Raw genomic sequence first — 24,772 nt, 5'->3', positions numbered from 1 at the left:
AAGTGATTCTCCTGCCTCAGCCTCCCAAGTAGCTGGGATTACAGGCATGCACCACCATACCCAGCTAATTTTGTATTTTTTAGTACAGACGGAGTTTCTCCATGTTCCTCAGGCTGGTCTCGAACCCCTGACCTCAGGTGATGTGCCCGCCTTGGCGTCTCAAAGTGCTGGGATTACAGGCATGAGCCACAGCACTTGGCTAATACTTTTTTTAAAAGGCTTTTTTTTCCTAATGGAAGGCAAATTCACATAACATAAACTTAGCTATTTTAAAGTGAACAATTCAGAAGCATTCACAATATTGTGCAACTACCACTTCTAGCTAGTTCCAAATCATTTTCCTCACTCCAAAAGGAAACCCCCTACTCCTTAAGGGATTGCTCCTCATTACCCACTCACCTCAGCCCATATCAATCATCAATCTGTGTTCTGTCTCTACGGATTTATTCTGAACATTTCGTATAAATGGACTTATCTGTGACCTTTTGTGTCTAGCTTGATGCTTGCAAGGTTCTTCCCCATTATAGCATATATCAGTACTACATTTTTTATGAGTAATATTCTAAAGTATGTATACATCACAATTTGTTTATACATTCATCCACTGATGGACATTTGGGCTGTTTCCATCTTTTGAGTATTGTGAAAAGTGCTGTGTGAACATGAAGGTCCATGTATTTGTTTGAGTACCTGTTTTCAATTATTTTGGGTATATACTTAGACATGTAATGAATGGCTGGGAAATACAGTGTTCTGAGTAAATTACAGTTATAAGCAACTCTAAAACCTTGGACCTAGGATTGGTAGCTTTCAATTATTTTTTTCTGCAACTCACTTAGAAATATGTTTTCCACTGCAAGCTAGCAGACAGGCAGACAGCTGAAACAAAAGTTCTTAAAATAACATTCTTTCTACATGCAATGAAACATTTTGCTATTTTCTATTCTAACTGATTTTTTAATGCTTTCATGGCTCATTACATTGACCTTACAATCTATTACATTGACTTCACAACCTTCTAATGGGCTGCCACCTGCAGTTTGAAAAGCAATAGAACAATCTGGAAAGATAATGGCAATCCCTAAGGAGACTGGTATGGAAGAATCAGCTACGCTATACAGGATAAAGCATAAACTTCAGAGTCCCAAGATCTGTGTTTAAGTCCTGGTTTCTCATTCACCAACTGAACAGTCTTGTACCAGTCACTTTGCTTTTTTGACCCCCAGTTTTCTCATTTGGAAAAGTAAGAAAATAGTAATGCCAACCTCAGAATGTTACTGGGAATCTCAAATATAAACTCCTATGATATGCTGTAAAATATAATGTGCTATACAGGTGCCTATTAGCACATGGATGGATTATGTATAAAAATTGCTATTTTACTGACCTATGTACTTGTTTTCAGCTGGAAGATGAAGATCTGGATTTAATTCGAAATTACTACTCCACAGTTCAGCCCAAGAGTTTTCGATATCTGTAAAGGAGAAAAATAAACTGACCCAATAAACAATGCAATGTTCAACATTCTCTTAATAATAAACTAGTTATCAGCTGGCCTACAAATCAATTCTCCTTTCTCAGGAAAACTGTGAGTGACACATATCCAGGCATTCTAGAATCGTGCTACTCAAAAGTGTGGTCCCAGCAGCACTGGCATCACCTGGGAGATTGTCAGAAATGCAGAATCTGGCAGAGCACAGTGGCTCACAATTGTAATCTCAACACTTTGGGAGGCTGAGGTGGGTGGATCACCTAAGGTCAGGAGTTCGAGACCAGACTGACCAACATGGTGAAACCCCAGAAAGGTTTCTACTAAAAATACAAAATTAGCCAGGCGTGGTGGTGTATGCCTGTAATCCCAGCTACTCAGGAGGCAGGGGCAGGAGAACTGCTTGAACCCAGGAGGCAGAAGAAGTTGCAGTGAGCCAAGATCGTGCCATTGCACTCCAGCCTGGACAACAAGAGCAAAACTCCGTCTCAAAAAAAAAAAAAAAAAAAGAAAAGAAAAAGAAAGAAAGAAAAAGAGAAATGCAGAATCTCAGGCCCCACCCAAACCCTCTCAATCATAATCTGTATTTTAGTAATATCTCCAGGTGACAAAAATGTGCACTGACATCTGAGAAGCATTTTTCAAAAACTAAGTCAAAACTCTGCCCCTAAAATACCAAGATAACAGAATTTTTTCACTAGTTAGTAAACATAAACATAGCAGAAAATAACTTCCTGTGCAGTAGTATAATTGTCATTTCAAAGTGAACTTTTAAAAAAATTGTACTTTTTTCCCCCTGTAGAACCATTAAACATTTCCAGGTAAGTTAAATATACCTAAATGTAAGACAACTGTTAAAATATTTTACCTTCTATACTATACTGAGTTCCAAACCATTTCTCCTTGAGGTCACATTTTCCCTCATTAGCACCAGACAGTAAAACAAGATTTGCTTTTTGAGGAACTAGCTGATTTAAGGCTTCAGCAATGACCTAGTGAAGTGGGAAGAGGGGAAAGAGATATACACAATTTCAACCTAATACATCTCTGTTAAAAAGGCAAACAACACATTGTTAGGTACCTCCAAGATCTATGCTCATAAAAATACCTACAGTTCAGAACACCCTCATTTACAAAGTCTCATCAGTGTTTCAGAACCTTTTCTCCTACTATATTGAGGTATAGTTGGCAAATATCAAGTATGTTCTTGATAATGCTTTAAACAGTGTTTATCTTAAATCCTACATATTAACAGCGTTAGCAGTAAAAACAGCTATCCTTTACTACTAAGCTTCCACTGTGAGCCAGGAAGTATTTAACACACATTATTTCATTTATTACTAAAAACAATGCTAAGACAGGCTGATTTACACAAAATAACAGTCAGCTTCAGAGGGTGATGGTTAAGTAATTTGCTCGGTTAAAGATTATGTAACTTGTACAGAATAATACACAGCTAGAAGTGGCAAAAGTGGAGTTCTAACTCAATTTGTACATGCTACCACGGACTATGCTCCTAACAGCTATCTTTTACATCACTTCATATCCAGGAGGGCTAAACAGAATTTTGTGGCTTGGTTTGGAACCCTAACTACTACTTAAACACCATTTATTTAAGCATAAAACAACAAATGGTGGTTCAGAAAAAAAAACAACCAGCCCGTACCGGGAACAACCATCCTAGTGACATGGCAAGAATGTGTGGTTGTTCCTTCCTCCTTTACCTTTCCCTGTCCTCTTTAAAATTAATAGTTTAGGAATGTCTATGCTAAAATTTCTCAAGGAATGTTCTATGTTATAATTTCTCAGTCTCAGCACTACTAACATCTTGGGTCAGATAACTATTGTAGGATCCTGACTTCTGCATTATAGGACATTTAGTAGCATCCCTGGCTTCTACTCACTGGATCCCAGGAGCACCCCACGCCTCGCCCTGAGTTGTGACAACCAAAATGTCTCCAGACAGTGACAAATATCCCCTGGAAGGCAAAAGTCACCTCTGGTTGACGCCTGCTATCCTGTATGAAACAAAATGACTTATTCTCCACTAGTGAAGGAATGACCCCGACCAACAATTCATTGGCATGTAACATTATCCCTGAGTCATATGTTTCTAATTCAGGGAACCTTTAAGTTTTCTTATAAATATTTTCAAAATGATTAAAAATTTAACTGTCCCGACTCTGCAACTGAATTAAAAGGTAAGCTAAACAACTAAGTACTTTTTACGGGAAACCACATAATTCTTAGGAATCACTTCAACTATTTCAGTAGATGTTTCAACATTTGAAAATTATTAAAATAGTACCTAACAAGTACTGATTTTGATTTTCTCCCCTTATATTAAAACTTAATTATGTAAAAGAAACATGAGAAATTATTCACAAAACTATTGATACTTCTGTTTAAACAAACAAAACTCCTGACTAAATATAACTAAGTTTTCTTCGTTCCCATGGTTCTTAAATACATCTTCATACTTTCTCACCCTCCTCTTCCCCTAAAAGTAAGTTTTAGACATATAAACCTACTTACTTCTGGCTTATATTCAAAAAGAAGCTGATCTCCAGTGAGAATGTCCTGCAGTGGGTACAGCTGCATGTTCTCACACATGTTTTCCACATACTCAACTGGATCTGTCTGTAAAGAAGTAAATTATTTCACACCAGAACTTCTCCATTATTATATTTGATTTACCACAAGATACAAATACTTTCTCCCTTTCTTATTAACAATGAAACCAAAAGCTTCTGAACACATATAATGAGATATAATTGCAGCTTAAGAATCTGATGCTCAGTAGGCTGGACACGGTGGCTCACGCCTGTAATCCTAGCATTTGGGAGGCAGAGGTGGTTGGATTACTTGAGACCAGCCTGGGCAACATGGCAAAACCCTGTCTCTACAAAAAATGCAAAAATAAGCTGGGTGTGGCGGTGTGCACCTGTAGCGCCAGCTCCTTTGGGAGCTGAGGTGGGAGGGTTGCTTGAGCCCAGGAGGTTGAGGCTGCAGTGAACCGAGATCGTGCCACTGTACTCCAGTGTGGGCAACAGAGCGAGACCCTATCTCCAAAAAAAAAAAAATTCTAAGAAAATATAGCCATAGCTACTCCCTTAGGGAGCTTAAATTCATATCCCTCATGCATCATTCTGAGCCCTATAACCTATTAGGTTCTAGTCATTATCACAGTCTCTTAATGACAGCAATTACCACACTGAACTATGAATGTCTGTTTACCAGTCAAGTGCCCCACATGACTATGTGAGCAATAAAGGCAAGTGACCCATCACTACAGCACTATCATCTAAAAACTACTTGTAAAAAGCATGAATCAAATCAATGCAGGACATTTAGCAGCATCCCTGGCTTCACTGGATCCCAGGAGCATCCCACACCCCACCCTGAGTTGTGACAACCAAAATGTCTCCAGACAGTGACAAATATCCCCTGGAAGGCAAATGTAGAAATCAAGGTGTGTTGGGCCAGGCACAGTGGCTCACGCCTATAGTCCCAGCTATTCGGGAGGCTGAGGCAGGAGAATCCCTTGAACTCAGGAAGTGGACGTTGCAGTGAGCCAAGATTGTGCCACCACACTCACACTCCCGCCTGGATGACAGAGCGAGACTGTCTCAAAAAAAAAAAAAAAAAATGTGTTAGCCAGGCAAGGTGGCTCATGCCTGTGATCCTAGCACTTTGGGAGGCCAGTGCGGGAAAACAGCTTAAGCCCGGTTTGAGGCAAGCCTGGGCAACATAGCAAGACCCTGTCTCTAATTTAAATTTCAAAATAATTAAAATGTGAGTGTCAGATAAAAGTCTTGAGATAAAAAAGTATATTCATAAAAACATTATTGCAATTTAAAACTGAAAGAATGGCCGGGCGCGGGGGCTCAAGCCTGTAATCCCAGCACTTTGGGAGGCCAAGACGGGTGGATCACAACGTCAGGAGATTGAGACCATTCTGGCTAACACGGTGAAACCCCGTCTCTACTAAAAAATACAAAAAAAAAAAAAAAACTAGCCAGGCGAGGTGGCGGGCGCTTGTAGTCCCAGCTACTCGGGGGGCTGAGGCAGGAGAATGGCGTGAACCCAGGAGACGGAGCTTGTAATGAGCTGAGATCCGGCCACTGCACTCCAGCCTGGGCGACAGAGCGAGACTCCATCTCAAAAAAAAAAAAAAAAAAAAAAAAGTGAAAGAATGACCACCGGTTCACTGATACATGAAATGGAAATATTTTTCCAGAGGAACACAGTCAATTCAAGTATTTACCCAGCACCCAGATACATAGACTGTTAAAACTGACAGATCCTTCAGATACCAAGTAGTTCCAGTCCCATGTTTTACAATGAGGAAACATAGTCAGATTTTTCCTGACCAGATGGCTAGATGGCTTGCCTAAGGTCACACAGTGAGTAAATGACAGGCAAAGTAAACATCAGAACTCTGACCTCATAACACATCCAATACGCTTCCCAAAACACCACACTGCCCAGTCCTTCACTAGACTCCTGGGCTCAAGCAACCTGCCTGCTTGACCTCCCAAAATGCTTGGATTACAGACATGAGCCACAGTGCCCAGCCTGTGAGCCTATTTCAATCAAGGAAAATGCTCTCCTTCCCCTGAATTCCAAAGCACAATGTTTCTAACATTATACATGGTAAATATAAATTACCTTATAGAATGTCTTCACAATATTTGAATTCCCAAAATATTAAATACCATAACAAGTCTCCATGAATGTTTATTGAAGGGATAGAGGGATGACTATGTAGAGAAATGATTACCACACAACATGATCTGTATCATCTGCTTAATCCTCTCACTGCCTTATCTTACTCAATATAAATACTCAAAAACCTAATAGTTAATTTTCAGCTAGCTTCAAGGACATCTGGAGACTCACATGACACAGAATGGCAGAATTAAAACTCCACTGACACTTTCAAAAAGAGGAACAATGTCGACACCAGTTTCAACTCAGTCACAGATAACATGCAAAAAGAATTTGACTTCCAGTACCTGTTCTTGGTAATGAAATTCATTATCCTCAATTTTCCGAATCTCTTCAAAAATTCTGTGAAGGAGAAAACTATAATTAGAAGATACATTAAAATTTCTGCCTACTTGAGGGAGAAGGGCGGGAGGAGAGAGAGGACCACAAAAGATAACTATTGGGTAGTAGACTTAGTACCTGGGTGACAAAATAATCTGTACAACAAACCACCATGACACAAGTTTACCTGTATAACAAACCTGCACATATACCCCTGAATCTAGAATAAAAGTTTAAAAATTTCTCAATAGAAGCATCAACAATAAAAGAGAAGCATGAAAATAAAGGGACTGGCCACATATGTGTAAAGTCTTAGTGTACACTCACATGTAGAGGGATAAGGATATGGAGACAATAAAGGAAACAGAGCAGAAAATGCCTGAAAAACCATCAAGGCAAGACTAAAACATGTCTACTGGCAGCCTGAAGCCTCAAATATACCAGGACTGGCTCCTGGCCTCATTCCAAGAAGTGTTTATTACCTTTTTTCTGGGCCTAGCTTCTGCAGCATTTTTAAATACTGAAAGACAGTGTAAGCAACCTGAAAACAAAACATCCAAATTAGTCTTTTGCATAAAAGGATACCTAGGTAAAAGGAAAAAACAAGTCAATTTGAATTATTTACCTCATAAAAATGTTCATAACCCTCATCAGTCAATGTAATAGAAATGCTGAACACTGAGTAAGTAGAATTTTGCTCAAATCCCGTCTCACCATTTCCACCAAACAGTGCAAGAGCCCAGCATCTACAAGTGGGGAAAAAATTAACCCAATCAATGTTCCTGGACTGGCAGTCTACAGACTTCAAATTAACAAAATATAGAGGCTTTCTATGTAAAATTTGGAAACTCAGCCTTTGATGTAAACACATACTTTCCAACAGTAAATCTAAAAGTGCAAATTTTAAAAGCACAAGGCCTCCCAAGGAATTGTGATACATTTAGGAATCACCAGAAGGAAATAACAGTCTTTGTTTGATGCAAATATGAACAGATATGGCAACATAGTAAAACATTAACAGCTTTATTAAGCGAAAACCATTCCTTTTGAAGAGAACAGCACAAAGTATTAAAATGACGGCTGCTGGAAAGCAATTTGTGTACCTTTTCTTTTTTTTTTTAAATAAAGACAGGGTCTTACAATGTTGCCCAGGCTGGTCTCAAACTCCTGGGCTCAAGCAATCCTCCACCTCAGCCTCCCAAGTGCTGGAATTACAGGCGAGAGCCACCACGCCCAGCCTCACCATTTTTGAACCTGACTCCTAGGAGAGGCCTTAAGACACTTCTAAGACATACTTACATCGAATGTCAAGTGAGGTCTTTAAGGCTGTTAGCTAACCTACATAGGTTGTCTAAGAAACAAGCAATGAGACTATACCTTTCCCTGACTAGATTAATTCTGAAAAGTTACAAAGAGAGGACACCAGAATAGAGACTGAAATTCTAATAAAGCTCATTAAGGTAGAAAGGTTGTGCACAGCTCAAAGCATATAACATATATTGTGTAAGGTACATATGAACCCAATATCATTAGTTTATTATTTTATAGTTAACTCTGCCCTCTTAGTTTTCTTTGAATGTTCTAGTACACACAAGTGTCTTAAAAATACTTCTTTAAATTTCTCATCTATCCTTCCATTCTCATACTATTTCATTTATAGAAAAATCAAACAAGGAATTGCTTTAATGTATTAGTCCTGATTATAAAATTATATTTCTATTATTGAGCTATAGGTGACTTAAACCGGTGCTTTAATGCTCAGGAAACATTCTGCTAACATGGCTGCATATACCATTTGCAGTCCCACCTATTAATTATGATTTACCTACCCAATGAAGTTTTCATTAAAGTCCAGCTTTGGGGTTGGGAAAACCTGGAGATCCATAGCATTTAAATAATTGATTTCTTTACCATTCAGTCAAATATAAATTATTGATTAGAGCTAATTCTTTTATGTAATTCTGGAATCTATTACTTTCATTTATGATTTTTTTAAAATTTTGTGTACAAATAACTTCCAACAATGGGCTGAAAAGTAGCTTACAAGGAAATACACAAATATAATATGGACATTAAAATAATGTAAGTTATTAAAATGACTATAATTAAGCATTAAATCTTATTCCAGGCTTCCTGGCAGCTAAAGTAAAAGAATGCATTATATAATACTTATTGTCTATCATTTTTCAGAGATTGCTACACTGAAAATACTTATTAATTGAATACTTGCTTTTTCCTAAGGAAAGAAAGAATGCTGCCTTTGCCTTCATGTCCAACCAGCCAGGATATATAATGAAGTGGCTTCACCCTTTTAAAAAAATTTAATGGTTAGAAGAAAAAAAAAAGGTATAAATACACCAGAAAATCTTACCTCTAAGGCTACAATAATCTGAAAATATAATCATAAACTTATTCTCACATATGTCCACTAAACATGAAATTGTAATTAATTTAATAGCAGGAAGATAAAAACAGAAAATATAGTAAAATTAACTCTTCCATTGGAGATTACTGAAGAGTACAATCATCCCAAAATTTAAGGGCACTACTTTTTCTCTTGGACACCAAACTTACCTGCTGTCATGATAAATCTTTTTGCTTTTCCCAAAATGAAATGTAGATTTCTTATCGGTTTAGAACCTAATATAGGTATGAATCACTGTAAAGCTTTTGGTACTATATTGGGCTCTGTGGTAAACTGAAATGTGTTGCTCAAAGGGTCAGAAAATCTTGGTTCTAGTTTTAGTTTTTCCTTTAAGTAAATCATGACCTTGAGCAAGATACTGAACTGTATTCTTTTTCTCTTCACTTGCCCAACTACTTACTGAGTTTTCATGAAAATGCAATAACAAGTATAAAAATGCTTTATCACATACTAATAATATAATAGTCCGAGTAATTGTGCACATGCTGTTCAAACTGTCTTTCCCACTGGCTTCTACTGTAATTTTGTTAAAAGTATTCCTACCACAAAGACATATAGAAAAAAAATTTAGTTTTCTGTATATTTCTGTATATATGGGGAAATTTAATTAGGTTACACAGTTAAATTCTGTAAATTCTTGAAAGTAAAGATATGATTTTCAACTATGTTAAGCAATCCTTAAAGCCCATACAACTTTGTTTAAAATATTAATTTGGTTGGGCACGGTAGCTCATGTCTGTAATCTCAGCACTTTGGGAGGCCAAGGTGGGTGGACTGCTTGAGCCCCATCCCCCTCCCAAAAAAGTTAAATTTTTACCAGTTGATTAGCATGTATTTCTAATTAGAAAAGCATTTGTAGGCATTGACTGATGCTTATCTTAAATAACTCTCTGGCCCATGCTACACTGCTCATATAAGATAACTATATAGACAAGTAGAAATCCTTTCCTAATTTGCATAAACCTGCCCTAATTCAGAGGAGTAAATCCTTGGGATTTATGTACCCTAGTCGTATTACCAGTCCAAATTATTATTATTTTGAGACACAGTCTTGCTTTGTCGCCCAGGATGGAGTGCTGTGGCGCAATATCAACTCACTGTAACCTCCACCTCTCAGGTTCAAACAATTCTCATGCCTCAGCCACCTGAGTAGCTGGGATTACAGGTGTGTGTTACCATGCCTAGCTAGTTTTTTGATATTTTTAGTCGAGACAGGTTTTCGCCATGTTGGCCAGTCTGCCAGGCCCAAATTATTTAACTTTACTTTTGACAAGATCAAAACAAATTATAAAAGTTAGCATTCACACTAAACACTTAATTTCAAAGACTTAAGAAAGGCCACTATAACTGAGAAAGCTCTAGTTTTTATATCCAAAAAATAGTAAAATACATAGCAAGGCTTGAAAGCTCCCAGAGTAATCAAGTTCCAGGTTACTGTATTGCCGTTTATAAATTCAGAACCCCCAAACTTAAACCATTTAGCATGCTTTAAAAATGATTCTCACTCGGTTCTAATGAAGTAAATTTTCCCTTAAACTCTTACCTGTAATGTTGCTGTTGAGGAGGAAGTGCCCATGTGATGGTCAGAGCATGAATTTTTCTGATTGGAACAACTAAACAAAAATATTTTCCAGAAAAACAGATATAAGTGTTTCTCTATAACTTTTACTATATTACAAAAATGTTTAAATTCAATATATTTATCTTCCAGTAAACAAGGGAAGGTTTAGTACAATGCACTTATTATTTCAACTTGCCAATTTTCCAATTCGCATAATGCAGTTTTTGTAAATTTCTTTTATATTTGATTTCAGAGGTAGAGAAAGCAGGGATAAAATAACTATGAGGATATGAAATGCTGCTGTGTATGGATCTCTTCTTGCAAGAAAGGATACAAAACTAGGAGTCAGGAGACCCATGGCTGAAATCCAGTCCTACCCCTATCTTGCTATATGTGCTTATATGACCTGAGAAAATCACTTGCATTTAAATCTTTCTGAATCTGTTCACTCATAGTAAAATGAGTGAGTTGGGTTAAAGTATCTCTAGGATTCTTCCAATGCTATTATTCTATGAATAGGAAATCTAAAACCAGAAAGAATACAATCAAAAATAAGTTGTCTCTGGAAAGAGTTAGCTTAATATTAACAGAATGGAGCCAGCAGCTGAAAGGTGTAACAAAACAGTCACTGATTAGAGGAAAGGAAAAGGAAAGAGACTGGTAATGAGCTGAAGAAGGAGGGAATACCTAAAGTAATTAGTAAAAAGAGAAAAAAAAATCTGCCATGATAGAATAAAGAAAGAGAGATGGTGAATTAAGAATGTTTCTGCAATATTCACTATAGGCAAATTGTTAAGTAAATTGTAATGTAATCACACAACTCATTATGCAGTTACTACAGGTATACTATTAAATGAAACAAAGCAGAAGACAGAATTATATATATATTTTAATCTCAACTTTGTTAAGAAAATATACCTATTAGAAAATCAGAAAGAAATCTGGAGGCCAGACGTGGTGGCTCACGCCTGTAATCCCAACACTGTGGGAGGTGAAGGCAGGCGGATCACTTGAGGCCAGGAGTTCGAGACCAGCCTGGCCAACACGGTGAAACCCCGTCTCTATTAAAAATACAAAAATTAGCTGGGCATAGTGGTGAGCACCTGTAATCGCTGCACTCGGGAGGCTGAGGCAGGAGAATCACTTGAACCTGGGAGGCGAAGCAGTGAGCTGAGATCGTGCCATTGCACTCCAGCCTGGGCAACAGAGCGAGACTCTGTCTCCAAAAAACAAAAAAAAGAAATCCGATACAAATGACTTCTCTTGATGGTAAGATTTAAGGGTGATTTTTCTCCCATTTCTTGACATTTTATATTTTTATTTAGCAAATATTGCTTTCACAAAAAGGAAACGATTTCCAAAGTGTTTTCCCTCTCCTCTATTTTTATTCATTTAAAGGCAAAAAAGAGCAGAATATAAATAATGAAACATGAATGAAATTTAACAAAACAGAGAACAAAAGGGAAGAAACGTAAAGCAAGGAGAAAGCATGAAGTAGACTGAAGTAGCAGCAGGGCACCAGAATCAAACAATCTGCAGCTAGTCAATGATCTGCTATCTATTATTAATTAGATCTCCATTGTCCATCTACTCCCTTTCCAACCCAACTGTATTTTCTGTTGTGTTCTCATTTTCAATGAAAATTGGCAGCCTCAATTAGGTTATGGAGAAGGTACTAAAATTATATCAAACAGTTTTAAACTTTTGGTTCACAAACCTCTATAAAGTTTGTTAAATGCTGGTGTGTCAAATGGATCCGTTAAATGGCCAAAGTTTGGTCTGGGTAACCCACTGAAAATAAAACAAATACATATAAATTTAATTGGCAAAAGCCTTTATAAGCAATATCCTTAGGGATATCTAACTGAGAGATATTTATAATCTATTCTATATACTCCTTCTTGGAAAGCATTCCAGGCATGAACAAACAGATGGCAACACAGCCACAAAATCTTCAGTTACACAATCTGTTCTTAGCCTCAGCCCAATAACTCAAAAGTCTTTATAACTCAAGAGATAGAGAAGAATGAATTTAAAGGACCCCCTCTCACCCCAATATTTACTACCTCTATCAGCCCCATTTAATTTCAGTTCTCCTCCTAGACAAAGCCATTTCAGAAAGAAACTTAAACTAGAGATAATACTTTTATAAAATCAACAATTATACATGGAGTGAATATTAGGTATAAAGCACTATATCAGGCACTGTGGTATTTAAAAGACTTGGTCCCTCCTAGGGGCTTCTACTCTGGTTGAAGATATTGTAACTTTAATATTTCTCCCAAATCACAGTCGATGCAAATTAGTATTAAATGCCTTGAAGCATTTTTAACCTGTCTAATTAAGGAACCAAAGTTTTTAGTGAATAATATATGAGATTTTTTTTTAATGCTCATCAGGGATTGACAGAACCTAATTAATTCCTCTATTAAATATACCTCTGATTTTATTAAAGTTTCACATTTGACATTTCCATAGTTCACACTCAAGACTTCTAATCAGAAAAAAAAAAAAGCCCCATAAATTTGTCATGCCTTTGATTACCTTTACATACCAAAAAGCACTGCTAATTATCAATGGCAATTCATATAAAGCCAAATCAATAATAACCAATCAGTTGTCATTATAAATTATTCTAACATTTTATGCTAGTTTCTTTCATAAATTTCAAATAATTATGTATTAGAAGAATAACTGGGAAAATCCACAGGTTACTCATCCGATGCAAGAAAAAATATGTTTTCATTAATTTTGTTAAAATGCAAACTACTAGGTATGGAAAGAAAGATTTCATGCTTCAGAATTAAAGTTTTTGTAAACTTTGTAACAAAACTGTAGCAGTAATGTATCTTTTAAATATTTGTACTATTTTGATGAATTTGAGGTGGAGAAAAAATGTTTATATCATCCTGAACTGAAACTCTACATACAATTTCTTATAAAAGAACATCTAGTTTGACTATATGAAATAGGAGTTTTTCAGGCAGTATGGAAAGTCAGTCATCATCCAAAAGATTATTTCTTTTATGGGGAAAACCAGTGCAATATCCAAACAACTGACATAAAAAAAAACAAATTTTCAGAACACAATTTGTCCCAATGAGGGGGATGTAAGTGTGCATATTCTTCTGCCTCTCATATATTTTCTTTTGTATCACAGAAAAGCTCTAAATAAATGTAAAAGGAGGCATAAATTTTTCAGAATTATTGCTTACTATATACATTTATAAGCCTGTAAATTTTGAACTATGGAAACTTGGCTTGTCATCTTAGTTTACCCACTCAAAAACTGTGTGATTTTGACATTCATTAAGTTTGTTTAGGTCTTAATTCTATCACCTGTGTAAAAATGAAAACGCATACAAGATAATGGTCTCTTTAACTCTGAAGGTGTATGATGTATGAATATAGATATCTTACTTGTTTGGTATCTGAGAGAAGATTTCAGTCACCCACTTTTCCAAAGTATCCAGTGTTTCTTGAGAGGGGAGGACAGGGAAGATACAGGAAAATACAATGACATTATTCAAGGTAGAAATGCAATTAGATTTCTCAGAGATCTTCAGCTAAAAAACAAAGGGTTATTTTAATTTGGCCATTACTTGCCACTCCTGAACCAGTAATGGATTAATAGGAAAAATAACAGTAGAAAAGAAAACCTTATGACACGGAGAATTCTATGAGACTCCTTTATTTCTCCCTGGTAAAGTTATAAAATGCATACAAGTTTAACAAAAAAAAAATGTATCTTTAGCATTAGGCTAGTGTGAAGGACCAAGAGATAAGATTATGCCAACCATCCTACGCCCATTCCAAAACTTACATCCTCTTGGAAGGTTTTTCCATACTAACCCATATTACATTAACCTCTCCTTTTTGCCATCTCATCAGTACTTTTATATTCCACTTGTTGTACTTTAATTTACACTTGCTGAGGTTTTAACTCATAGGTCTTTTTAGGCTTTATATATATATATATAAATCATACATATATATGATTTATGTTTTCCTTTGATTCACTTCTTATATTTAATAAGAAATTCTTTTGAAATTTATAGTAAAAAAACAAGATCTAAATGAAAAAGGAAAGTTTTTGCTTTATCTGAGTGACCATCATTGAAAAGTATTTGTTAGTTCTACCAGGCACATGAATTTCACTAATTCTCAATAGAGAACCCCATTATATAAAACATGGGATTTAGACTAACGGACTTCTGAATTTATATTATACTATTTATATAGATGTTTGACTCTTAAAATGGTATAACTAATGCTTAAACTCTAAATTCTATGAAATCTACATTGTACATAGTTTTCATCAAAACTCTAGCCTAGGCACAGGGGCTGGGGCCAGTAATCCCAGCTATCTCAGAGGCAGAGGCAGGAGGATCACCTGAGCCCAGGCATTTGAGGCTACGGTGAGCTATGATTGTGTCACTGCCCTCTAGCCTGAATGACAGAGCAAAACCCTGTCTTGTTAAACAACAAAAACTCTAAGACTTGTTTTAAAATTTTGAAATAAGCATTAATAAGCTCTTATATCTGTCATCACAGAGGAAGAAAATACAAAAGAAACAGAATAACTAGTTCAAGAAAAACACATGGAATTATTTGCAAACACAATAATCAAAAATCGTGAATTAACTTGTATACCAAATATGGAATTACCTAATTTAGCAAATGTAAAAGGAACCTAGAAGCAATTTGAACAAAAGAATCTACCATACCATGTAACTTTACCTTCAAGTCAACTTTAGTGAACTCATTTTGATCATAAATGCAAAAATGTTTTCCCTATAAGTACCAAGTCAGATTTGATCTTAATTTTGACAATGTAAAAAGCAAAACTTTATAAAAAGGGGGATCACATTAGGGTGAGAGGATTAGCCTTTCAAATAGAAATGTGCAAACTCTAAGGTATATTAAATGGAATAATTTAGCAATTTACTGACTTTGAAAAACAAGTAGGTTGAAATGTAAAGAAAACAAAAGAAAGCTTCCATGATTTCCTTAATGAGAAAAAGTTAATGTGAGTTACTGAAGACAATGATCAAAGAAGGAAAATAGAGATATTCATTAGTCTTTATATTTAAGATACTTCTGCCACTGAGGTATTTTCATCAGTATTTTATATTTAAGATACTTCTGCCACTGTCACCATGATCAATCTCAATTAATTTTTACAGGAACTTATGTAAGAATGAACAAACCAACACTTTGCCCTGTAAGAGTTTGTAATTACTATAGAGTAAATGTAAAACCACAGACACAATTGCAGCTGAAGGTGGCTTAAAAGATCAATTCATGACCTATTAGAATATTAATACATTCATAGACCAGCCTACATATCTTATCTTACAAATAAGACCTATTTCTGTAAGAGATTTGCCTGAGAATCTCATCATCTTGTGTTTCCCTGAGCTTTGCCACTAGCTATGTGACATCTCCAAGTTCTGATTTCCTTTACCTTGTATTAAGGTCAAGCACTAAAGTAATTAATAGTACAATAGTACACTGCAACACCGATACAGGCAAACAAATCCTAAGAAAGCACTACTTCAGGGTAACTCTAAGAGCCATAATAAATAGTTACCTTTGGATTGAACCACTAAAGTCATGTAATGAGCAGAGTAGTAACGCATCCAGAATTCTCTCAATCTAGCATGTGTATCAATATTATTCTTTTTTGGTTCATGCTTGAGCGTCTCAGCATTTCCTATAAAAGAATGAAAAAAATCATAGATATAAGTAAGTTCACTTTGTTAAAAGTCTTCTACATCATCAATGCATACTTAGCTACCATACATGATTAATGAAATAACCCAAGTGACTCAAGAATATTGAACCAGTGTGCAATAATGTATTAACATTAATGAGACAAAAATGCATAATAAACAATTCTGAAGTATATTTTAATATCCAAGGAATTAATCTCTGGTTGGGAAAACCTTAAAAAAACAGACAATAACTCCCTAAGCTTCCTTGCTTAATAATTAGTCTAGCAGTATTCAATCCAGGTTCTTTCTAATTATTTTATTATTTTAATAATAGGTTTGTGTAATTGTTTTTTTTTTTTTTTTTTTTAAAGACAGTGTTTTGCTCTTGTTGCTCAGGCTGGAGTGCAACAGCATGATCTCAGCTCACCGCAACCTCCGCCTCCCAGGTTCAAGCAATTCTCCTGTCTCAGCCTCCCAAGTAGCTGGGACTACAGGCGTGCACCACCACACCCGGCTAATTTTTGTATTTTTAGTAGAGACAGGGTTTCACCATCTTGGCCAGGCTGGTCTCGAACTCCTGACCTCATGATCTACCCGCCTTGGCCTCCCAAAGTGCTGGGATTACAGGCGTGAGCCACCATGCCCAGCTAATTCTTAAAAATAAAACACATGAAGCAAGAATGCCCTATAAAATGTACATAACTATACAGAAATACACAGGGAAACAAAGCACCCTTTAAAGAATAATTTAGATCATCTCATCCTAAGTTTTACTCTATAGTCAACAGGATTAATATGAGGCTTTAACTAAATCCTACCACTAAGAAAATGCCATTATGAAAAACAGACAACAGTTAAACAGTTTACTGGATAAACAAAATTAAGTCACAGTTAAAAAACTCTTACAGAAACCACTGCTAACTCTGTTGACAAATGGAAATGTCAAGCTGAGGTACAGCACAGACTTTATAATCAGATGAACACATGTTCACATCTCACATCCACCACTTACTAGCTGTGTGATTTAAACAAATTAGATAACTTGACTGAAATTTAAAATAGAGATGGGGTCTCACTATGTTGCCAAGGCTGGTTTTGAACTGGGCTCAAGTGATTCTCCCACCTCAGCCTCCCAAAGCATTGGGATTACAGGTGTGAACCAGCACGCCTGGCCTAAACCTGTTTATCTTTAAATGGAGATGATAATGGTACCTATCTCTGAACATTGTGATAATGATCAAATGAAATAATTCATGTAGTGCTAGCATAGTATCTGGCACTTCAAAAGCATTCACAAAATGTAAGGTATTATTCTTGCTATATTCATTGTTAGAGAACCAAATACTGGCATATTCAACAACTTCGTGTTTGAAAGGCTAACTAGCTATCCTAAAAGGTAAAAGGGCCGGGCGCGGTGGCTCAAGCCTGTAATCCCAGCACTTTGGGAGGCCGAGACGGGCGGATCACGAGGTCAGGAAATCGAGACCATCCTGGTTAACACGGTGAAACCCCGTCTCTACTAAAAAAAATACAAAAAAACTAGCCGGGCGAGGTGGCGGGCGCCTGTAGTCCCAGCTACTCCGGAGGCTGAGGCAGGAGAATGGCGTGAACCCGGGAGGCGGAGCTTGCAGTGAGCTGAGATCCGGCCACTGCACTCCAGCCTGGGCGACAGAGCGAGACTCCATCTCAAAAAAAAAAAAAAAAAAAAAAAGGTAAAAGGTACCTAGGGGCTCTAGCTTTATAAATTTCAATTCCTTATCAACTTTTCTTATTCTAAATCTTAACTAGAAAATATGAAATAAGATGATGTAGTTAGTATCTTACCCCAAAAAAATTTTCCCATAGGATGTCCAGGTCTAGCAAGGCTTCCAAACAACATTTCCTTTCTGTTTGCATCAGAAGGCCTGGCAAGTTGATATTCTGTCAATTTTAAAGAAACATGTAATAAAACAAAATTCAGTATCTCCTTTATTATATGGAAATTCAAACTTACAGAATGGAAAGCAAGGAAGTAACAAAAATTAACTTCATGAATCACGTGTTATAAGACTGAAGTAGGAAACTCAATGATCCAGGCCTGGCTCTATGACTTAATATGACCTGTAATTTTGGGTAAATCAATTCAGCTTACCAGAGTTTTACCCTTATTTTTCAAATGAAACACAAGGTAGTTAATGATCTGAAAGTTTCAGCTCTAGGATGCTATGTACAAGATTTTACTGATGAAAATGCTAATAAAATATTAAACCTTGTGTCTGGGAACTTGGTCATATATATTGTTTAAATTTCTTCCAAAACCAACTATGTTGGTAATAAAGTAACAATCACTTTGAAGTCAGAAATACCTTGGCTACCACTAAAGACTGAATGTTTGTGTTCCCCCCACCCAAAATTTCTACGTTGAAACTTAATCCCCAATGCGATGGTATTTGGAGGTAGGGGCCAAAGAGAAACGATTAGGTAATGAAGGCAGAGCCCTCATGAATGGATTAGTGCCTTGTAAAAGAGACCTCAGAGTGCTGCCTTGCCCCTTCTGCTGTATGAGGACAAAGAGTGAAGGCAGTTGTCTATGAACCAGAGAGCAGGCTGTCACCAGACACCAAATCTGCCAGTTCTTTGATCTTGGACTTCTCAGCCTCCAAAACTGTAAGAAACAATTCTGTTGTTTATAAGCCACCCGGTGTGTGGGATTCTGTTATGGCAGCCCAAATGGACTAAAAACCACTAGAATTGTAGTTCTGACACTAAGCTCAATAACCTTGAGGAAGATCTAACGTACCTGATTCCATTCCTCCAAAACTGTAAGAAAATAAATGTTTTATTTCAAGCCATCACATTTCTGCAATAACAGATAATATGGCAGACATGTAAACATATCTACGAAAAGTGATTTAAGACCCCCTGTAACTGATAAAAATAGAGTATAAATATCTGAACACTTAGAGACCACATTTGGAAAGGAAACAAACATTAAAAATAAAGAAGTAAGTAAATAAAACTAGAGACTGCACTTTGACACATAATTAAGATTTAAAAAGGCATTGGACATGCCTTTCATCTCAATCAGTAAGACACACTATGCAGGCAATTATATATGTTTATATGAGTATAAACTATCATTAAAATAAAAAGTCAATTACTAAAAATAATTTCTCGGCCAGGTGCAGTGGCCTACACCTGTAATCCCAGCACCTTGGGATGCCAAGGCGGGCGGATTACGAGGTCCGGAGATCGAGACCATCCTGGCTAACACGGTGAAACCCCATCTCTACTAAAAATACAAAAAAAATAGCAGGGCGTGGTGGCAGGCGCCTGTAGTCCCAGCTTCTGAGGAGGCTAAGGGAGAAGAGTGGGGTGAACCCGGGAGGTGGAGCTTGCAGTGAGCCAAGATCGCGCCACTGCACTCCAGCCTGGGTGATAGAGAGAGACTCTGTCTCAAAATAATAATAATAATAATTTCTCCAGGCCAGGTACGGTGGCTCACACCTGTAATCCCAGCACTTTGGGAGGCTGAGGCGGGCAGATTATGAGGTCAAGAGATCTAGACGCTCCTGTCCAACATGGGGAAACCCATCTGTACTAAAAATACAAAAATTAGCTGGGCATGGTGGCACGCGCCTATAGTCCCAGCTACTCGGGAGGCTGAGGCAGGAGAATTGCTTGAACCCAGGAGGCAGAGGTTACAGTGAGCCAAGAGAGCGCCACTGCATGCCAGCCTGGGCAACAGAGCAAGATTCGGTCTCAAAAATAATAATAATAATTTCTCCATAATCTCCTCTTAGCAATAAAAAAATTCTTTTTTCTTTTCTTTTTTTTTTTGAGACGGAATCTTGCTCTGTCGCCAGGCTGGAATGCAGTGGCGCTAATCTCAGTTCACTCCAACCTCCACCTCCCAGGTTCAAGCAATTCCCCTGCCTCAGTCTCCCAAGTAGCTGGGACTACAGGTGCACACCACCACGCCCAGCTAATTTGTTGTATTTTAGTAGAGACGGGGTTTCTCCGTGTTGGCCAGGATGGTCTCAATCACCTGACCTCGTGATCCGCCCGCCTTGGCCTCCCAAATTAATTCTACTTTTAAAACCTACCATGTGGATATGTTATATGAGCTTCTGTTATTAAATGTATTCAGGTAAGGCGCAGTGGCTCATGCCTGTAATCCCAGCACTTTGGGAGGCTGAAGCACGCAGATCACCTGAGGTCAGGAGTTCAAGACCAGCCTGGCCAACATAGTGAAACCCCATCTCTACTAAAAATACAAAAACTAGCTGTGCATGGTGGCAGGCACCTGTAGTCCCAGCTACTTGGGAGGCTGAGGCAGAAGAACCACCCGAGCTCAGGAGTTGGAGGTTGCAGTGAGCCGAGATTGCGCTACTGCACTCCAGCCTGGGCAACAGAGCAAGACTGTGTCTCAAAAAATAAATAAAATAAAAATAAATATATTCAAGGAAATTATAAAAGACTGAACAAATCTACTTGCATTGTGCAAATAAACGTTTATAAATGTATGTGTACAAATCCTCCATTGAAAGATTAGACCAAAAACTGATATGAGTATAGGGAACAATGATCTAGTGATGAAGTTACCACTAGTTAACAAATTTAAAAGCCAGGACAGAAAGAATCTCTTCCATATGCAGGTGGAGACAAATAAAGGAGAAGGAAAATGACCCTATAAGATGAATCTGCCAGAGCTGTTGAAGGCTCAACAGTCTTCATTTTCTTATACATGGACCTGGCCATCCAATCATGCAGACAACTAAAGAGATGTGAATGAGACAAGTAAAACCTGAAAGACAGAAAAAAGATTGTCCCATCTGAATAGACTAGAAAAAAATAACATCTGATTACTGAGCTTTCAAAACTGGTTAATAAGTAATTTATTGCATCAGTTACAACTGTTGGATCAGATTGAAATCTAGGTCTCCTATCATTAAAAAAAAAAAGAAGAAACAAATGAACAAAAGCACAACAGAATTTTTACTTTAGTTCAGCATAACCAAAACTCCATACTATGTTGTATATACATATATATTTCTTTCAGCATAATTTTTCAAAGCATAATAAAATACATTCTGGTTTAAAATTGTAAAATCTAATTAAAGGTCTGCTTGTTTAAACACTGGTGTCAACCCACTCTAGAAACTGTATAAAGAAAAACATACTAGAAAGCACCTAGTTCTTGAGTCTCAAAATACGGAAAGTGTTTTTACAGTTATCCTCAGTTGTTTTGCTTTTTCATCCATTCAACAGGTATTTAACTGGGTTTAAGGTAAAACAGACACTGTGCTAGGCAAGTGAAAAAATTAAGAAAATAAATCCTTGATTTCCAAGGAGCTACTGTAGCTAGAAGGAGCCTAACCATTCCATCCTCTTACAAATAAACTGAATGCCACAGCTAGAGACACTTCTGTAAGTTAAACGGGTCTGCTGACTTCCAGATAGATCACTCTAGCCATCTGTTAGTTTACTCAGCCTAGTAAATGCTTTAAATCACTATTAGAACTAGACACTGCATCAAACCAAGGAGGAAAATACTACAAAAAGTGGAACAAATACAGAGACTTGCAGTCACTATAAGCCACACCTAACCTATATGAACTGGAAGTCCCCTCAAGTCTAGTATTAAATGTTTCTAATACTTAAATAAATCAAGCAGGGATAATATACAATGGTGATATGTATTGGTACCATGTAATTAAGGAATATTTATAGCACAGAGCTATAATGAAGCCTCACCCTATATAAGCACATTGTTTTCCTCTATAGTCTTCAATCTTTGAATCTCAAAAGATTAGCCCCTATGGTAAAACCTTCGAAAAACAAAGGATGAAAAAACTAAAATCCACCATCCCTTTCATTTACTTCAAATCTACACTGAATTAGACGTTTAATGACTTCAGGAATAAACACAACACATATTTCAATTTAGTACTTTAAAATATAAAGATAAAATGGTCTAGAGATAAAGAAGGATAAATGTAATAAGTAACTGGTTTCATGAAGGAAAAAACTGTAGTTACACATAAAGTACTCCTCTTACCACTATCAACAGCTTCAACTTCACGGTCAATTGCATCTCTGATCATTAGTGGATGGATGAAGAACTGGGCCCATCTGAACAAAAAACAAAACTGGCATTTCTGTTTTTGTTTTTTAATTAAGAAACTTACTAAGTTAGATATTTAATTCACAATCCTAAGTATATAAAATCTAAATAATCTGCATTTCTATATTTTAAACTAGTATCTACATGTTACTTTAACTTTTTCATTGTGAAATATATTTAATAACAATCATACAGAAAAGTTAATAAAACATGAACATATAAACGACATCTGAGTGGCCCACCCAGGTAAAGAAACAGACCATAGTCAACACTCTAGAAGCACCTGGCTCACACCCTTACCTCATGAAATATCCTGAATGTATAGTAGTAATTTCTCTCCTTTTCTTTATAGTTACATTACCTATATATCTATTTCTAAACCAATATTTATCAGCCCTTTTTATTTCCCTTATCGACCCTTAGGAGTCTTTTCAGAAATTTTCTCCTATTCATTCCTTTGTAAAATTGTAATACCACAGATAGTCTATTTATGTAATGTTATGTATATCTACGTTTTTACAGAGAGAGTACATAAAGCTTACTTTTTTAGTTCAATGCAAGGTTACAAATGACTAAAAATGTTTCAGTTAAAAGTTAAATCAGAATTTTAAAGACTTGGTATTTAAGTTAATCTTATAATTTTATCTGCTTTTTAAATTAATTTTTAATTATATAAATTGTGATGTATCAAATTACACATACAAATTCCACTTATATAAAGACATAATAGCAATGCAATTAAATTGTTAAAAATTATTCAAAAATTGGTGTTTTTCCAGCAAAATAAAACAATTAAAAAAATTAATTTCCTAAAATGTTAACTTTTTTTTTTTTTTTTTGGATATAGTGTCTCACTCTATCACTCAGGCTAGAATGCAATGCCACAATCACTGCTCACTGTGGCCTCAAACTGCCGGGTTCAGGCAATCCTCCTGCCTCAACCTCCAAAGTAGCTGAGACTAGAGATGCGCACTACTATTTTTTTTTTTTAATCTTTAAATTTTTTGTAGAGACAGGGTCTGCCTACATTGCTCAGGCTTAATAAATTTTTAACTTTTGCTTGCAATAAGGTAACTTTTAACTTAACTACCTGCTAGATATACTGGGGCATTTTTTTGCTTTTCAGTACTTGGTATGATTAATGATGGGTTGGATAATTTCTGTTGACTTAAATAATGAAACTAATTTTATTTAATTATGTCACCCAGACTGGAGTGTGTAGTGGCACATCATGGCTCACTGGAGCCTTGACCTCCCCAGGCTCAGGTGATCCTCCCACCTCAGCATCCCAAGTAGCTAAGGCTAGAGGCATGCACCATCATGCCCTGCTAACTTTCTTCCCCCCACCATGTCCAGCTGGAGACCCAGGCTGGTCTCCAGCTCCTGGGCTTAAGTAATCCACCTGCCTTGGCCTTCCAAAGTGCTGGGATTATAGGCATGAGTCACCATGCCCAGCCTACTAACATTCTTAAAAGATATTTTTATTTAGTGTACAATTTGTGATTCTAGTTATTAGTTGGTAGTTATTTTTCTTCAGAGCACTGAGGTTAAGTAGTCATCTGTAAGTGTAACTCATCTTCCTTTGAAGAAAATTTTCTCGTTTATCTGGCAAAAATTTTCTATATTTCTTCTAACGTACCCTTTTGGAAGTTATTAGACTTTAATCTCTGATTTGATGTCTTACAACAAGTTCTGAAAATTTTCCAGTGATCAACCCTTCAAATGTTGTCTCTACTTCAATTTTCTCTCTCCTCCTTCTAGGACTCCAAGTAAAATACATGGGATATTTTCATTCTATCATCTATGCCTTATATTCTTTGTATTTTTAATTTTGTGCTATATGCTATATTTGGGTTATATATGTTCTTAATGCTATATTTGGGTTAATTCCTTCTGGTTTATCTTCTGGCTTACTAATTCTATCTTCAACTCTATTTACTCTTAAACTTGTCCATTACGTTTTCAATTTTTCATCATAGTTCAGTTCCAGATATATCTTTTCATTTTACAAATCTCCTAGGTCATATTTGACAGTTTCTTTTTCCTTGCAAGTATATTCAAATTTGTCCTTTCTTTTTTTTTTTTTTTTTTGAGATGGAGTCTCGCTCTGTCACCCAGGCTGGAGTGCAGTGGCACTATCTTGGCTCACTGCAACCTCCGCCTCCCAGGTTCAAGTGATTCTCCTGCCTCACAGCCTCTTGAGTAGCTGGGGCTACAGGCGCCCGCCACCGGACCCAGCTAATTTTTTTATTTTTAGTAGATATGGGGTTTCACCATATTAGCCAGGCTGGTTTCAAACTCCTGACCTTGGGTGATCCACCCGCCTCGGCCTCCCAAAGTACTGAGATTACAGGCGATGAGCCACCGTGTCTGGCCTTTATTTCTTAAAAAACAGAAAGTATAATTATTTTAGAAATTGTGT

At 36.7% G+C, this 24,772-nt stretch overlaps 1 protein-coding gene across 4 annotated transcripts in view; it reads right to left on the bottom strand.

Moving 5' to 3' along the window:
• Window positions 1-24,772, bottom strand: part of NRDC (nardilysin convertase) — a 101,220-nt gene that overhangs the window by 18,223 nt on the left and 58,225 nt on the right. For all 4 annotated transcript variants that reach the window (XM_023188743.1, XM_023188749.1, XM_023188758.1 and 1 more), the window contains 13 exons: window positions 22,285-22,358; window positions 18,069-18,164; window positions 16,121-16,243; window positions 13,948-14,005; window positions 12,245-12,318; window positions 10,510-10,579; window positions 8,772-8,849; window positions 7,167-7,287; window positions 7,024-7,082; window positions 6,508-6,562; window positions 4,025-4,129; window positions 2,358-2,481; window positions 1,388-1,474 (listed from right to left, as the gene is read on the bottom strand). In XM_023188743.1, coding sequence (XP_023044511.1) covers window positions 1,388-1,474; window positions 2,358-2,481; window positions 4,025-4,129; window positions 6,508-6,562; window positions 7,024-7,082; window positions 7,167-7,287; window positions 8,772-8,849; window positions 10,510-10,579; window positions 12,245-12,318; window positions 13,948-14,005; window positions 16,121-16,243; window positions 18,069-18,164; window positions 22,285-22,358 — 1,124 coding nt within the window. The remainder of the gene's footprint in view (window positions 1-1,387; window positions 1,475-2,357; window positions 2,482-4,024; window positions 4,130-6,507; window positions 6,563-7,023; window positions 7,083-7,166; window positions 7,288-8,771; window positions 8,850-10,509; window positions 10,580-12,244; window positions 12,319-13,947; window positions 14,006-16,120; window positions 16,244-18,068; window positions 18,165-22,284; window positions 22,359-24,772) is intronic.

Source organism: Piliocolobus tephrosceles, chromosome 1 (assembly GCF_002776525.5).
Source record: "Piliocolobus tephrosceles isolate RC106 chromosome 1, ASM277652v3, whole genome shotgun sequence".
Taxonomy (NCBI): domain Eukaryota; kingdom Metazoa; phylum Chordata; class Mammalia; order Primates; family Cercopithecidae; genus Piliocolobus; species Piliocolobus tephrosceles.
The sequence above is the reverse complement of the archived record's forward strand: the minus strand, read 5'-3'. Positions and strand labels throughout refer to the sequence as shown.